This window comes from Miniopterus schreibersii (assembly GCF_964146895.1).
Source record: "Miniopterus schreibersii genome assembly, chromosome: 17".
Classification (NCBI taxonomy): Eukaryota; Metazoa; Chordata; class Mammalia; order Chiroptera; family Miniopteridae; genus Miniopterus; species Miniopterus schreibersii.
Genome location: NC_138117.1, coordinates 15,163,269 through 15,178,900, shown reverse-complemented (window position 1 = coordinate 15,178,900; position 15,632 = coordinate 15,163,269). Strand labels below are relative to the sequence as shown.

General features: G+C 40.8%; 1 protein-coding gene across 2 annotated transcripts in view; it reads right to left on the bottom strand.

Annotated features, from left to right (window-relative positions):
- The window catches only part of COLEC10 (collectin subfamily member 10), a 296,071-nt gene that overhangs the window by 4,789 nt on the left and 275,650 nt on the right, over positions 1-15,632 (bottom strand). For both annotated transcript variants that reach the window (XM_081117393.1, XM_081117392.1), the window contains exons 7-10: positions 11,479-11,550; positions 10,046-10,117; positions 1,598-1,651; positions 103-198 (exon numbers count right to left, since the gene is read on the bottom strand). In XM_081117393.1, coding sequence (XP_080973519.1) covers positions 103-198; positions 1,598-1,651; positions 10,046-10,117; positions 11,479-11,550 — 294 coding nt within the window. The remainder of the gene's footprint in view (positions 1-102; positions 199-1,597; positions 1,652-10,045; positions 10,118-11,478; positions 11,551-15,632) is intronic.

Below are 15,632 nucleotides of genomic sequence, written 5' to 3'. Positions count from 1 at the left end.
CTCAGTAATCCTTTGCCCAACCCCAGGCATTTCCTGCTGGAATTGTGATGTTGAAAGAGACTGAATCAATACATAGCACAAAGCAAAGGAGAACATCCTCACCATTCTTGACGAACTTCATTGATGTCTTGAGGCGAGCAACGCTAATGTCCAGTTGCCCAACAACTTTCCGGTATCTTCCACAGTCGCAGACGGTACCTTTTAAATGACAAAAACTGTGAATTCATGCTGAAACACATGTAGGTCAGTTGAAAGGAGCCATCACTCTCTCCCCAGTATTTACTATCTTTTTCTAGTCTACTATGTTTCTCTGTGAGCAGCTATACTTTTAATCTTTCATTTAAAAAAAAGGTTTCCAAATTACACTGTCTTTAGGAATTCAGAATATATCTTTTAAAATATTCTGAATGAATTAAAACACAGTTCTAAGCCATCTTTTTAAAGAGAAGTGTAAATACGACAAACCACTGCACACATATTGTGGACTATTTGGCATTTTTGTTGAACACAGGACGGGACTCTCCAATTTCAGACTAAAATCTTTACGGCTTTCTGAAAACCGGTTTCTAGCCAGTCTTCTCTTCTGTTACCGCATAGTCCACGCACTCACGCCGCTCTCCAAGGGCAAGAGAGGCCGTTCATGATGAAATCAAATGTATGTTCTGATGATCCATTTGGGGTACAGCTCGAATGTTGTGAGGACCAAGTTTAAATCTTGTGAACTGATTCAACTCATTATTTCAAGAGCCAGTTGTTGCATTTGTGGATTAATTGTGATTTTAATCCCTGCCGTTCATTCCCCTTGGCTCATCTGACTTTTCAAATACTGATACTGTGGCAGAGGCAGAATTGTAAGGAAAATGATGTGACATTCAAACGATTCTCTTCTTTTCTATTTGGTGGCTGCTTTGTATAAACATTTCAGTTCACTTTCTTCTTAAGCGATTGAAAATAAAAAGAAGTTTATTAGACAAATGGGGGAGGGATTTGTGGCTTTATTTCTCCACATTCTCAGTTAAATATAAGGCATTTAAAACAGGTCTTAGAATTTGTCTTTACTATGCCCTTGTAGGCAGAAACAAGGGAAGCCCCCCAAACACCCAACTTTCTTTCCCTGCAGGTAGCACTGGAAATAAAGCTCTCGGTCCTTGGGGAGAGTGGCCATGGCCATGGAGGGCATGTCCTGTGACCACGAGGCCTCTCTGGGACAGGCCAATTCGCTTCTGGCTGCCGGCCAGGGTGTGGCTGAGACGCTGGTGGAATGTGGGGCACCCTGAGTCCCGGTGCCGAGGCCGCTGCGGACTTTCCTCTGGTGTCAGAGAGCGAGCTGCTCCCCGATGCGAGGCGCTGCGCTGGGCCAGCTCCCTCACAGTGACGGCGCTGGCATGGAATGTGCCATCGCCCCTTCCCCGGGGCTTGGAAAGTCACCAGCAAGTAGGGAGGAAATTCCCCTTCTTCCCTTTCCTCCACCGGAGTAAAATAAAGTTAGGTCCACTGCAAAGATTCTTGGTTTTCCATAAAAGAACCCCCAGCTATTTTTGAGATAAATACATTTGGAATAATGCCAGAAATTCAGGAGAAAGATTAGCAATCTTACCTGCTTTGCCTTTTCCTCCAGGAACCCCGGGCAAACCCTTTTCCCCTTTGTCACCTGAATAGAAACAATAGCCGAGAAAACAACAATTAAAATAATCGTTTTAGGCAGACAATATCCTGTGCAGCTAAAATCAGAGGAAATGGTTTTTAAATTAACGTGCAATATCTTCCACCAGCATTCCTTGGTTTTATATGTATAATTTGATTTAGAGTTGGCTGCATGGGTACAACTAATCGAACAAGTCATAATTGATTTAGATTGGATGTAGAATTCCAGTGGGATGTGTAAGAAACATTAAAATTTGTATCACCTACCCTACAAACATATGTTTACAATGTGGCCTTCTGAGCAAGGCTAATACAATTCTCTGCATGTTTTTAATTTAAAAGAACCATTGTTTTGTATATCCGGATCAACTGATTAACACATTGCAGTATCTATCGTGCACCAAAGTTCCTCCATCTGGCTTTGCCCTTGGATTTTCAAACACATGTGTTGTGTTTTTTCAACATAATTCAACAAACATTTACTATTTACTTACTCTGTGCAAGACAGAAGGCTTGGTACTTTGAGAGGATATAAAGAGACAAAATTAAACTTCTGACTTGAAAGAGTTTACACATTTTTCAAAGAGATGTGATGTATGCAAATATCTATAAATAAAGTAGTGTCAAATGTATACTATCCTGAAATATCGACCTTGATAATTTTCCCTTCTGCTCTTCTTTGTATGTGACCATTTTCTTATTCAGTCAGAGGCATCCACAAAATAATTCTTAGAGAATCAGGATTAATAAAGCAGAGAGAGAAAAAATGGTGATTTTTTTTTTTTTTTACTTCAAAATAAGCTCTTAAGGCCACATCAGACAAAATCATGGTAAGCAAAAGCCTTTGCTTTTCAAGAGGAAATGTTTAGCCAAAGTTCTTGAGAATCAAAAGAGAAGACCCTGATAGAAGTATAATAGAGTTTATGCTTCAAAGGTGATCTGAGCACAGAAGAAAGGACTCAGGAGGGATAAATACAAGGCAAAGGTCATCTAGATTAGAGAGGAGTATGTGGTTTACCCTTGTAGGAGTTTGGTATGGCCAGGGCATTGTGTATCTGACCCTGGAGGGCCATGTGAGGGGGAACAAAGTCAGCCTTGAGGTTCTGCCCAACCCCATCCTTTCCCACCAAAAGGGAAAAAAATAGGAGCCTTTCCAAAACCCACAGGGTGTCCCATGTTGCCTGCCCATTAGCTGTTCTCTTCATCATTGTCTGCTTAGTGCTTTAACAATTTTTAAATAATATATATTATTTAACGCATATATCCAAAATATTGTCATTTCAATAAGTAGTCAATATAAAAATATTAATTGGATATTTTACATTTTTGGTAGTAAGTCCTCAAAATTTGACATTTATTTTGCACGTATAGCACATCTATCTCAGCTTGGACTAGCCATATATCAAGTGCTTAAACAATCACATGTGGCTAGTAACCGTGGCATTGGACACCCTTGCTGAGTGCTCTTTATTAACAGTCCTGTACGTATTGACTGTTGACAGTGCAGAAAGGAACACCTGGGCCCCAAGGATTTGCTGAGTCTTTCCAAATCTACCCACATGGACACTTTTCTTTACAGTGATGCCAGCCATTTACGGGCTCTCCAAACAGAAGGAGGGGGTCTTTGAAACCCAGATGCAGTTTAACTATGTGGGAGGACACCTCAGAATGTGCACATGGAAGAAATGAGATATGGTGAAGTCTATGACGATGGAGTGCTGATAATACTGTAAGAAAGACCTTGTACAGCACAGGTATAGGTGGGGGGGAAAAGCAGGGGAATATGCCAAGCACCCTGATGAAGAGGACTGACACAACCTAAGTTGTGTCCTGCAAATTCTTCATTCTTTATACTTAAATTGGAAAAGATAAGAATAGATTTTGAGAATACATTAATGAAAGAAAGGAAATACAGATTTGCTAAGCGCGGATCATTTGCCAAGTACTGTTCTGGATAATTTATAGATGTTATCATATTAAGTCCAATGAGCTAGGTACTGTCATTATTTGTATTCCACCACTACAGAAATTGAGGATCCAAGAGGCACAATAAGTTACTCAAGGACATGCAGCAATTCAGTGGCACTCCTGGTGCCGAAGCCCAACCATTTCTGACTCCCCAGTTCAGGGTGCTTCCCAAATGAGTTAACCAATGATTTAAAGAAAGAAATCAAAGTATTCAAAAAATGTTCTCAAAAGTTGAAAGGAATACTGGTCCTTAGCACCACTGAAAACACTTGGGCTTAAAAGATCATATGAATATGATTTAATATTTTAATTATTTTAAGTGTATTTTCTTTATATGTAAGTCCCTTTCAATTTAACATGGGCTGGAAATTGGTCCTAGTTTTGGGCCAAGCCCATGATGGACATCAAAGAAGCATAAACAGAATATTTGCTTTGACAAAAAATGTTTTTTTGTTTTTTTTAAGGAAAACAAAGCACAATCAGGAACTGAACAGGTGGGACACTATCACCATCACGTACTAACAGAGCGAAATAAAGAAAATGCCCGGTAGGTATTTGGAGAGGGCAAAGATGGCCTTGGATCAGAGGAGAGAAAGCTTCATTGAAGCAACAGCTTTTAGCTACATCTTAATAGTGTGGAAAACAGATTCCTGAATTGATAATTTGCTTTTTTCTTTTTCCTGAAAAGATGTAAGCACTGTGATGACTTTCTAGTATTTTAACATAAATTCATTTTCTTTTTTACAGTTGGAAAAAGCAAAGCTGTGCAGTGCAGTGGAAAGACTATGAAAGTCCAAACAACCAGGACTTGAGTCTTGGCTCTGTCACTTACTAGCTAAACGTGGACAGGTTACTGAATTTCTTTAAGCTTCCATTTCTGATTTTTAAAGTAGAAATAATGGTACCTAATATCTAAGATCATTAAAGAAGATAGATTAAATGATGTCATTTCATCATGGGATTATCTCTGTGCTGGACTCACAGAAGATGCTCAACCAACGTTAGCTTCTGCCTCCTAAATCAGAATTATGGTAAAGGTAAGTTTACCAAGTTCTTAGCCAGTTGATGGAGGATCTGATCTTATAATGTCTATTTCCCCCAGGCACATTCTGGTTTAAAGCCATACACAAAGATTTATTTTGGTCCATGAGTGGGAACATGTTTGTAATAACTGTCTTAAAATTGAAGAATTAGAGGTTGCATTTAAACAAATAAAAAAACATAATGCTTTCATTGTAAAGGATATTGACCTTAAGTAAAAACATTTATTTTGCTATGAGATTTAATTTCCCTATACTAAATTATTCTTTCTTATTCATGAAATAAAATATTGATATCCAGAAAGCTACCTGTCCATGCAAGTGACATCAAGGTCAGTCCAGGAAGTTGAGATTAATCTGAGTCAGTGAAAAATTTAGAAGGGTCATTGACAAAATGAGGGCAATAAATTTCAAAGTACAGATTAAAAATGAAATTAATCCAGGTGAGCCAGAACAGTGAACCTCTATTTTTTTGAAATTTCAGGACATGCTCATAAATTTTGATGGCATATCTCTGGGGGAGAAAGAAATCTTAGTCAATGGTGAAAATTGATGTTAAGGGAAAGCAGTACTTAAAGAAATAAAGGATAGAAAAGAGGCTACATTACTAGAAATAATGTATTTACTATTCATTTTTTATCCTTAATGCAACAAACATTTAGAATATTTCTACTATCTAATAAGCATTAGGATAAAATGATTAAAAAGTAGGGTACCCACATAGAGCTTATATTTACTTAAGCAAATTGACCCAATAAGTATTTCATTCATTTGTTCGCTCTAGAAGTTTACTGTCTGGAGGGCAAAACAGACAAGCTAATAAGCCATGACAATGAGTGAAGTGACAGAGGAATGCACTGGGTGTTGAACGAGGGACCGTCCTGAGGAAGGTAGGGTTAGTCTGTCATTCCCAGACTTAACTTTTCCTACATTTGTGGAAGCTCATCCACTTTGACACCCAGAAAATCATACTGAACTCTTGACCCTTCCTTGTCTCTGTCATCTACCACCCTCCGAAATGACCTAGTCTTAATCTATGAAAGGATTAAGACTCGGCTCACGATCATAAACTCCATCTCTCCCAGTTGGAGTCCCATCTAGATCCAACACATTCCTATCTAGAATCATGCAACGTCTTGAGTAACTCATTGAAATTCTGGATGTGTTCATGGCAGTGACGTCCTCCCCCTCCACTTCTGCCCGGTCCATGGCAATATTGGGGACCTTCACCTCATCTAACACGGCTGCATCTCAGAAATCTTGATGTGCAACATTCCACTTTTCGGCTACACCTTCCCATTCCTTTAACCAGTTGTTGAATGAAGCTGATACAGTCAGGAACAGATCCATGATGAATTTTATCTGAAGCGTATACAATTTGAGGAGCCCTTATTAAGAAAAATACCAAAGGCCCTGGCCAGGTAGCTCAGTTGGTTAGAGCATCGTTCCATATGCCGAGACTGTGGGCCCGGTCTCCTGTCAGGGCACATACAAGAATCGACCAAGAATGCATGAAGAAGTGGAACAACAAATAGATGTCTCTCTCTCTTCCCCCTTCCCTTCTTTCTCTAAAATCAGTAAATAAAAATTAAAAAACAAACTAAATTACAAGTAGAAAAGTGGTTCTAAAAATGAATACTAATAAGAAATAAAAACAAATCACTAAAACTTAAAAGCAGACAAATACCACATTACCGAGTACACTAAAATTTTAATTAAAAAATGAATTCTGTGCCTCTATAATTATTTTTTTTCATACATTATGGGCTGCATATGTTTGGCTGCATTCACATTCAATTAACCTAGCACTATTTATTGAGAGGCTCATCATTTTCCATTGCAAAGTAATGTTAACTTTGCATAAATCAGGTTTGGGAGTCTGTTTCTGCATGCTCCAATCCTTCCCATTGATCTATTTGTTCTCTGCATGAAATCGATTCTACCTTCATAGTTGTAGCTTTACAATAAATGTTTAAATTCAGTGATTTAAGTCACCCAGCTTTGTTTTTCTTTTTCAAGATTTTCTTTAGGTATTCTTGTTCCTTTTCATTTCCACATAAATTTTAAATTGGCTCATTAAATTCCAAGAGAACTACTTCTGGGATGTTGATTGAGATATTATTGAATCTATAGATCTATTTAGAGAGAATTGATATCTTAATATGGAGGCTTCCAATCTGTGAATGTAGTTTTACCTCCATTTCCTTAGATATTCTGTCATTTCTGTCATCATTATGTAGCATTTGTTGTAGAGGGCTTACCCATCCTTTTAAATTTATTCCCAGATGTTTGATAACTTTGATGCTATAATAAATGGCACCTTTTAAATTTTATTTAAAAATAGTTTCTGGTATGTAGAAATGGTTTTTTTTTTGGTATGTTAAACTATCTAAAAAAATAACAATACAAACAACTAATCTGTAGATTCTTTGGTATTTTCTGGGCATGTAATCATGCCATCTGCAAATAATGTCCCTTCTAGTCCTTTATTTCCAGCTATTATGATTCTTATCTCTTATTTTTGCATTTTTAGTCTGGCTAGAACTTCTTTTATAATGTTGATTAAAATTAGTGATGAGGGCTGTGTTCATCATCTCCAATTCCAGGAGAGAAGTGTTTAATCTTTCATTCTTGTGTATGATTTTTACATAGTCTTATATCGTTGTTGATGTTAACATTCCTTTAAATACTAAACGTGTTTCCCTCTATTCCCAGTTTGCTAAGATTTTTTTAAACACAAATGAGTATATGCTTCATGAAATGTTTTTCAGAATTTTCTGGAGTTCTAACTGGAAATTTTCATTTTTGAAATAAAAAGGAGTGGCACTTTCCAAGGTCAGTCTTCTTCGGCAGCCTTGAATAACAGTGCAGTGTTGGAACAACATTCCTTCCCAGGCCTCAGTCTCTTAGCGCTTCCTTCCTTACGAACTGGTGACTGAGTTGAGAGGAAAAGTAGTGTGTAGAGAGTGTACAGCTTGCCTTGGAGTGGTTCCCTTCTCCTCCAGATTATGAACTCTAAAGTCCTATTCCATTTGGCAGCCTACTCAGGACTTTAAATATGTTTTGGGCTTTTTTTTGACTCACCTAGTCATTCTTTTTAAAAATTCATTCATATTTATTGAGCATCTACCATGTGCCAGGTGAGGTGTTGGGGGAGATGAGGGCAGGAAGGTCAAGGGTAGATTTTGTGCAGAGCTATTTTGACCATGGTGAGGACTCTTACTCCAAAGGAATTCCCATTCCCTCCCCCGCACACCTATACTTTTTGTTTTCCATATCAAAAGTAGGGTCATTTGGGGTAATTGCTTGCATTAATTTTTCTGTTAAGAATGACCAGCATCAGGATCAATGCAGGTAATTCTCTCATGGCCTGTAGCATAAATCTACATTTTGTTTCTATTATTAACAGTGTGAGAAGTTTCTTTTATCTTTACAACTTGTTATTGATAATGTAGGTAATTAAGAATATTGTCAAATTTAAGAATACTTCCATAAAGTCTTTTTTACATATACGAGCTGCTAGATTTGAAAAATTTTTCTGCAGATTGGCCTTATTTGTTTCAAAACTTGTTTCTTTTCCACAATCCACATGTTTCTTGCACTGGCTGGCCCAGGACACATTCATATGATGATCCAATCTCTGTCCCTCCACTTTTTCATCATGACTTTGGATCTATCTGGACAGTAAATGGTCAGGGCTTCTTGGGAACTAGTCCTTCATTGGAATTGTTAGCTGTATAGGGAAGTAACTGCAAACTACATAAATAAGTTCAAACTAAATATTTCTCCCACTCAAGTTCTTCCTAGCTAGCTCCCCAAACACTTAGCATCCACTCCAAAAACCATCTACTACAGGGAGAAACATGATGAGGAGAAGTTGAAGCCAAAGGAGACGGTAATCTTAACCTGGGCCTTCTCGGGGGGACATGCCACCTCAAGGATGCAGAGGCCAGCTCTTGAGAGGAGATGGAATCTTACTCCACACACAGTCCATAAGAAATATGTAGCCCATGGGTGGTAGTAAAATTTCATGGGGGATGGAGGGGAATTGGGAAAAATGGGTCTAAAAAGCTTGTTGGGGTGATATGTCTAAAAAATTGATTGGGGTGGGGCACTGGTTTTTAAAAACGTTGAGAGGCAGTATTTTAACCAGTTGAGGTTAAAATGTCTTACTTTTCAACTTTACCAGGACATGTGCCCCTATTGCTGAGGATCCTCGCGGGGTTTTGGGAAGGATGCACATAAGTGGGGGGCCCTGAAGCCAGGGCTTCCAGAGCTTCGTGGCAAGTCCACTGCGACGGTTCCCCAGCAGGACTCCTGGGTCCCAGTTGTCCACGTAGCTCTTCCTGGGCTGTGGGGATTTCAGCCTCAGGCCACACACACAAGCCACTGGGTCAAAAATAACCAGAGCGATTTCTTTTTAGACCAAGGGAGATTTCTCAAAGGGATGAGTTGGAAGAGAGAAGGCAGGGCAGTACTGAGCCGCAGGATGCCAGGAGAGGCCGCAGCCTGGGCACAGGCCCCACCCGACAGCGCCCCAGGGGCACACAGCCGCCCGGGCACATGTTGAATTAGCAGCTGCTGACCACGCGGAAGGCTGGGGGTAATGAAGGGTGCGACCACCACCGAGGCACCAAGTCTCCCCGACCCATACCTCTGCACGACCCTCCCTTGTATCCCCCTCACATGCCCTTTCCCTGTTTTCATAAACAGCTTACTGCTTTCAAGGCCTAGGTCAAGTCAAGTCTTCCTGTCAATCTTGTCCTCTCTCCCAGGGGGTTCTTCCAGTATCGGAGGGTTATTCCGCATGAGAATTCTTCCTGAAAAAGCCCCGTGCTCCTAAAGAGTCCGAGCTCTTGCAGTAGCATTTTGATTCTCATTGAGTTTTGTATCTTCAAACCAAGTGGAGCAATGCCTGGACGAGTTACTGAGTCTCAGAAGCAGTTAGAACCTGCTACGACTGTGGGCCTTTATGAGAAGACAGGAGAAGAGTCCTTAGGTAATAAAAAGGAGCCTGCCTCTAGTTTTGTAATAGAGGTATTTGCAGTACTGAAGCAGTAATTATGTACAGAATCAGGAGAAGACAGAAAACAAAAAGATGTTCATACACATACGCGCACACACACACACATTTCAAGTTCATGTCCTCTTAATAGATCTCTGACACAGAATTATTATTAGTCCACTCAGGAAATAAAATTATACTGTCCTCTGCTACCTTGGGTTATGTTAATAATTGTTCTGTACTACTGAACAGCCAGGATATGAAGAAAAAGAACACGTATTTAAAAAGAGAGAGAGATCATTTTATGCCAAAGAACCTTTCCTATATATCAAGAGTACCCTAAATCTGTTTCAAATTGCTGTTTGGAGAGTTGGGAGATGCAACTTACCCTTCTTGCCAATGGGCCCGGTCTTGCCAATATTGCCCTGGTCTCCCAGGTCGCCCAGCTCTCCCTTAACTCCTGCAAAGCAAAGCAAAGCATGTCATCTTTATATCCCAACATGTTCTCTTCCCTTTAAAAATGTGGCTGATATATGGCATCCGCTTGAAGGAAACACCAAAAAGGGCATCCTCCTATCTGTGGCATATTTACACATCCTGTGCTATGTTATCTATTTTAATAGCATTATAATGCATGCATTAAAATTAAAATGTGGGTAAGTATGGCAATCCTGAACCTGCTGATATTAAGATGCTTACCGATGCAATATTTCTAAAAGGACTACAGCAAAAAACATTTAATCTAAAGGTCAGATGAGGGCTGAGTGAAGAATTCTTGCATTTTATTCTAATTCTGTGCTGCACTAGGTCCATTTCAGCTTCACTTTGGGATCCTATTTCTCCTCTGTTTACAACCGGATTGGATTATCTTAGCCACCTTAAAAAAGGAGTGGTAATGTGCAATCATAAAACCTACTCATCAAAGGAACATAAGAGATTGTCCCACTAAGTTTTTATCCAAAAACCCAAGATCAGGGATCACTAAATTGCTCCAAAATTGTTGTTAATTTAGTTTTTTCCTATGATAACCTAAGTGATATTTGCCAAATATAAAGCTATATTTTCGTGATCAAAAATTTGCAACTGATCTTCCAGATTTATAGAATATTATACATGTTTATAGTACAAAAAGAGTTTACATAAGGGCATCTCAAGTTGAGGTCTCGTAGGCCTGGGAGTGTCTTCCTTTCTTTAAATTATGAAGATTTAAAAATCAGCGGTCTCAGGCCACCACTGTGTAACATTCGGCAGGGAGGACACATGCTTACATGTCGCAATCCAGAAGCTGTTCTTTGGTGAGACTTACTTTTGGCCTTGTGGGTAAAACTACGCCCTAATAGCCTTTGTATTAGTCTCATCTCTTCGCTTCAACTCCCCTCCATGCCCCACCAGATGCTGGAGAAAGGCTAGAACGTTAAAGGACCAAGCGATTTTCTGCTCCATCTTATGCTCATCCCTAAGCTCTGGGCAGCCACAAAGAGCTGCTTGGCAGAGGCTCCTAAGGGGAGACACAGCAACGAACACAGCTGTGTTTCCAAAATTCATAGTTTCTCAGATATTCTCAGAGTCGGCTGTTCCTTGGGGCTCCCAGAGTGTCCCACTGCAGGGACCCCTAAGGCTGAAGTATGAGCAATGGGGCTGAGTCTTGTTGACAGGCGAGCCATCAGGGCTCTGGTGGCGAGGAACTTTATATCTGAAATACACGTTCCGCATCTTTGGGGCCGAGGGTGTTATGAAAGCTGCTGATTCCTAGGGCAAGCACCAGGGAGGGAGAAGAGCAATCTCCCATGACAGTGCCAGGTTCATACCATTTTGACCTACCTTTCGGCCCCATGCGTCCCACTTTGCCAAGCTTCCCCTCCTCTCCCGGGTCTCCTTTCTCACCATCGTCACCTTGTGAAATGGAAAAGGCGTGAGTGAAGCAGCTCCAGAAGCCACAGAAGCACATACTCCCAGGATGAGTGGACAGGGTTGGGATTCATCCTTCAGCTCAGAGCCTGCTCCCACCTCCACGTGAGTGTGTGTGCGCGCGTGTGTGTATCTACCGACCCACATGGACTGGACACTCAGGAAGAGAAGAAACTCCCAGTGCCTTTTCTCTTTCATTTTATCCCCCGTTCAACTCTATGTTGAAAGAACTATCCTGCTGGTGAATCCCCGAGAAGTTTGTTTGGCCTGACAAATCTATATTCTTGCTGGAGAGTCTGGCAAACGCTGGCAGCATTTACAGGTATGTACATTAAATGCATGCAGTATATAGATGTATATCTCTCTATAGAAACACTTATATGTTGATGTTATAGGTGTATTTATATGTTACATATAAAATATAATGTGTAATATAAATATATAATATAAATTATATGTAAAATAATATAAATTATGTTATTTTAAAATTATAGAAATGTATTATATACACATCAATTTGTTACTCTCTGACTTCATGCTTGGGACCCCCAAAGTTATAGGCATGGGCCAGGAAGCTGTGGACAGAAGCTACGGATGGAAGACTATGGCGCAGCTGGAAGCAGCCTGTGTGAGCAGCGCCTATGGGACCACAGGTGGGCCCAGCTCCTGCACCTCGCCCGGTCAGGAAGGACTGAATGAGTGGTTTAATGAAAGGTGCCCTGGACTGTGACTCAGAAGTTCTGGATTTGAATGTCATGGCAGTCACCAACGGGCTGAGCAAATCTTTAAAAGTTCGTGATTGAACTTATTGGCTTTGGAGTATGACAGACCTGGACTTGAGATTCGGCTTTACCACTTACTACCTGGAGAAAGTCGGACACCCAATTTCCCTTTCTGGGTCTCATTTTCTCCTCCTGCAAAATGAACTGCTAACACCTATTGGAGAGGGCTCTTAAGAAATTTAAATAAGATAATATGCATAAAAGACCTGGGACCTAATCAGTGCTTAGCAATGGTGCCTATTTTTACCCCCCCCTTTATACTTAAGATTCCTCATCCTTAACCTGGGGATAATACCTGCCTTCCTTACCCCTCTCAGTTGTTTTAGGATCAACAAGGGAAGCATGTGAATGTGCTTTGAAAATAAAGAGCACAACACACCCAATATTATGATCAGCTACCTGCATTATCACCACACCAATCTCAGAACATGAGGAGTCCTGTCCGTCACCAGAGGAAGGAAGAGTTGGATTCCCAGGTAGCACGATTGGTGAAGCATTGGAATATTTCACACATGAAGCTCTAGAATCTCCTTCTTAGAAAGGCTTTAAAAATAGAATGGACAGATGATTTGTGTGATCAGAACAGAGGGGTGAAATAGATGGACTAAGTGGCATTTCTCTGAAGTTAACAGTGAGAGTTTATTGAGCAACTATTGTGTGCCACACACTGTGCTAATGTAATCATCGTGGCAATTCTAGAAGGTGAAGTTAATTATTGCTCCACTTTACGAATGGAAAAACTGAGACTCTGTGAGGTTAAGTTGCTTGCCTGTTGTCATAGAGCTTGTGAGTGGTAGAACTACGATTCAACAGCATGTATGTCTCTGCCCCTCCAGATCCCTAAGGGTAAATCATTGTCCCTCCCAGGCTAGGCTTCTGTGACTCTTACAGAGTGTGGATTTTAGAGAACTTGTCTGTGTTACATTTTTCAGAGAGAAAAGGGGAGAGGCAGAAGGAATGACAGTTCCCTTTTAAACAAGAAAGACAGTGGGGAAGAAAAAACAGAACAGCTTATTATCTCAACAACAATTCGCAGGGAATAGACCCTGAAGGTAGTTCAGTATGACTGAGACCTGGCCTCACCACTCACCAGCTGAGGGAACTTGGGAATCCTTGACCTTTCTGAAGCTTATTTCACTCATCTGCAGACTGGACAAAAATAATAGCTTTTTTCAGAGGGTTTTAGTAAAGATAAAATCAGAAATGAATGTTTCTTCAGGAAGCCCTTTCTAACCTTCTTAGTCTACGCTAAATTCTCTCTCTAATTTTTTGTTCACAGTATCACTTTATATGGAGGGAGTCCATCTGTCTGTGCTAGCCCTGTGACCTGTGGGATGGCTGGGGTCATGAGTGGTTTACTCTAGCATCCCCAGAATTTAGCACAGTGTTTGTCTCTGATGCTTAATAAATACAGTTGAACAGGATAGACTTTTGTGAGCCATAAAATGTCTTATAAATGGAATGACAGCATTTATTGAATACCATATGCCAGAAGGTTCCTAATACTTGACATGCATTCCTATTGTTTGATCCTCACAACACCCTTTGCAATGGATACTGTTCTTTGCTCCATTTTACAGATGACAAAATGGGGTCAAAGCGAGGTTAAGTAATTTCCCAGGGTCACGTAGTTCATAAGTAATAAAGGCAGGATTTGAGCCAGAGCGTTTGTTATCAAAGCCCATGTTTCTAACAAGCTGTATGCTTGGGAACAAATTCCTGTCTCAGTGTCTCTGGGTTTGGGATGGAAGATGCTCATCCAAAGGCAAGAGCAAAGACAGGCGTGCATGTGAAGCACTTTGTGAGTCATAAAGCCACAGGAATGCGAGTTCTTGGTGCCAGTGTTGTTTCTGGTGCTTCCCTCCCTTCCTGTGAGCTTTCCCAGTCATTTGCAAGCAAGTATCTAACTGGAGGCAGTCAGATGAGTGACTTAGTCATCTGCTGCTCCCTGGTGGCTCCCGATGGAGACCTGGGAGGGGGAGAAGATTACTAGTCTTCGGACCTGTGTCCTGCATCCTGGCCTAGCGGTGAGTGGGCTGCTGGCAGAGATGAAGCAGACTTGCCTTCAGCTCGGGTCCCTGGTTCATTTGATCTCTGGGACTTGCTTTAATGAAAACAGAGGAGAGAGATAAGAACAAGCTTTGGAAAGGATCCCCCACATGGCTCACAGTTGTCTGCTTCTATCCTCTTGGCAATATTTCATTGGATTAGCAGAGCAATTTAGACTTCCTTTCCTTCTTTTAAAAATAGCTACTTCCATTTTAAAATTAAAGGAAAAGCTATAAACTAAAATGAACTAATTTCAATTTTACAGAAATGGCCTGTTTCTGCCCCTCCAGGCCACCAGCTTGCTGTGATAATCTCTCCAGCAGAATTCCAGTAGAGCACACAGTTGAGCAATTTTCCTTACGCAGGATATTTTCCCCCCAAACAAGCACAAACTCTTAAAATTAAATTCTAGTTTGAAACGAAACAACTGAACCTAGGTCAGTACCCCCTGCTCAATGGAAGTAATTATTAAAAATTAGTGAGTTGGTTTTGGAAAGGCTAAAGAAAATCCATTGGAAGTTATTCTTCCCCACTGTCAGAATAATCTTATGGGCTGGAGAGAAGTCATTAGCAATCCTTCCTCTGATCAGCCTTAGAACTGAATGAGACAGGTAATACGGTGTCCTGTGTTAATGAAGCCAGACTCCTGCTTAAAAGGTGTCCTTCCCATCCCACTTACATGCTTTTCCATGTATCCCAACTGCTTCCTCGTTGTTGGAAATTTCGACAGTCATTGATTAGTCCCGGGCCCTTTCAAGTACACCAGATACACTAGTACAGTCTGCAAACGGACCACCCCCCAGTACTTTTCCTCCCCCAACCACAGCCTCATCATTTCACTGAAACATTCAGGCCTCCCGGGGACCTGCTACTGTGGCCTTCTCTCCATTCGGCAAGTTGTCAGTCCCCCTGCGCCTTCACCTGCCTTTCCCCACGTCCTGGATTCTTTCGACTCAGTCACTGTCCCAGCGCGCTCCCTACGGCCAGAGGACGGCACTGCATCGGTGAAAGCAGCTCAGGAGCAAGTCCTTTCAGCTCTCTGAGCCTCAGCCTTATTCATAAAATGGAGAAAACCACCCTCTTTATAGAATTGACGTAGACTAAAGGAGACAAAGCATAAGTGGTCTTGAGTTTTAATAGGATTACTGTTGTCATAATCACTGTCATCACCAGAAATGACAGCTCTTTGCAACCTCCCATTGCATTCAGTACCTCAATCTTTGTTCTATACTCATT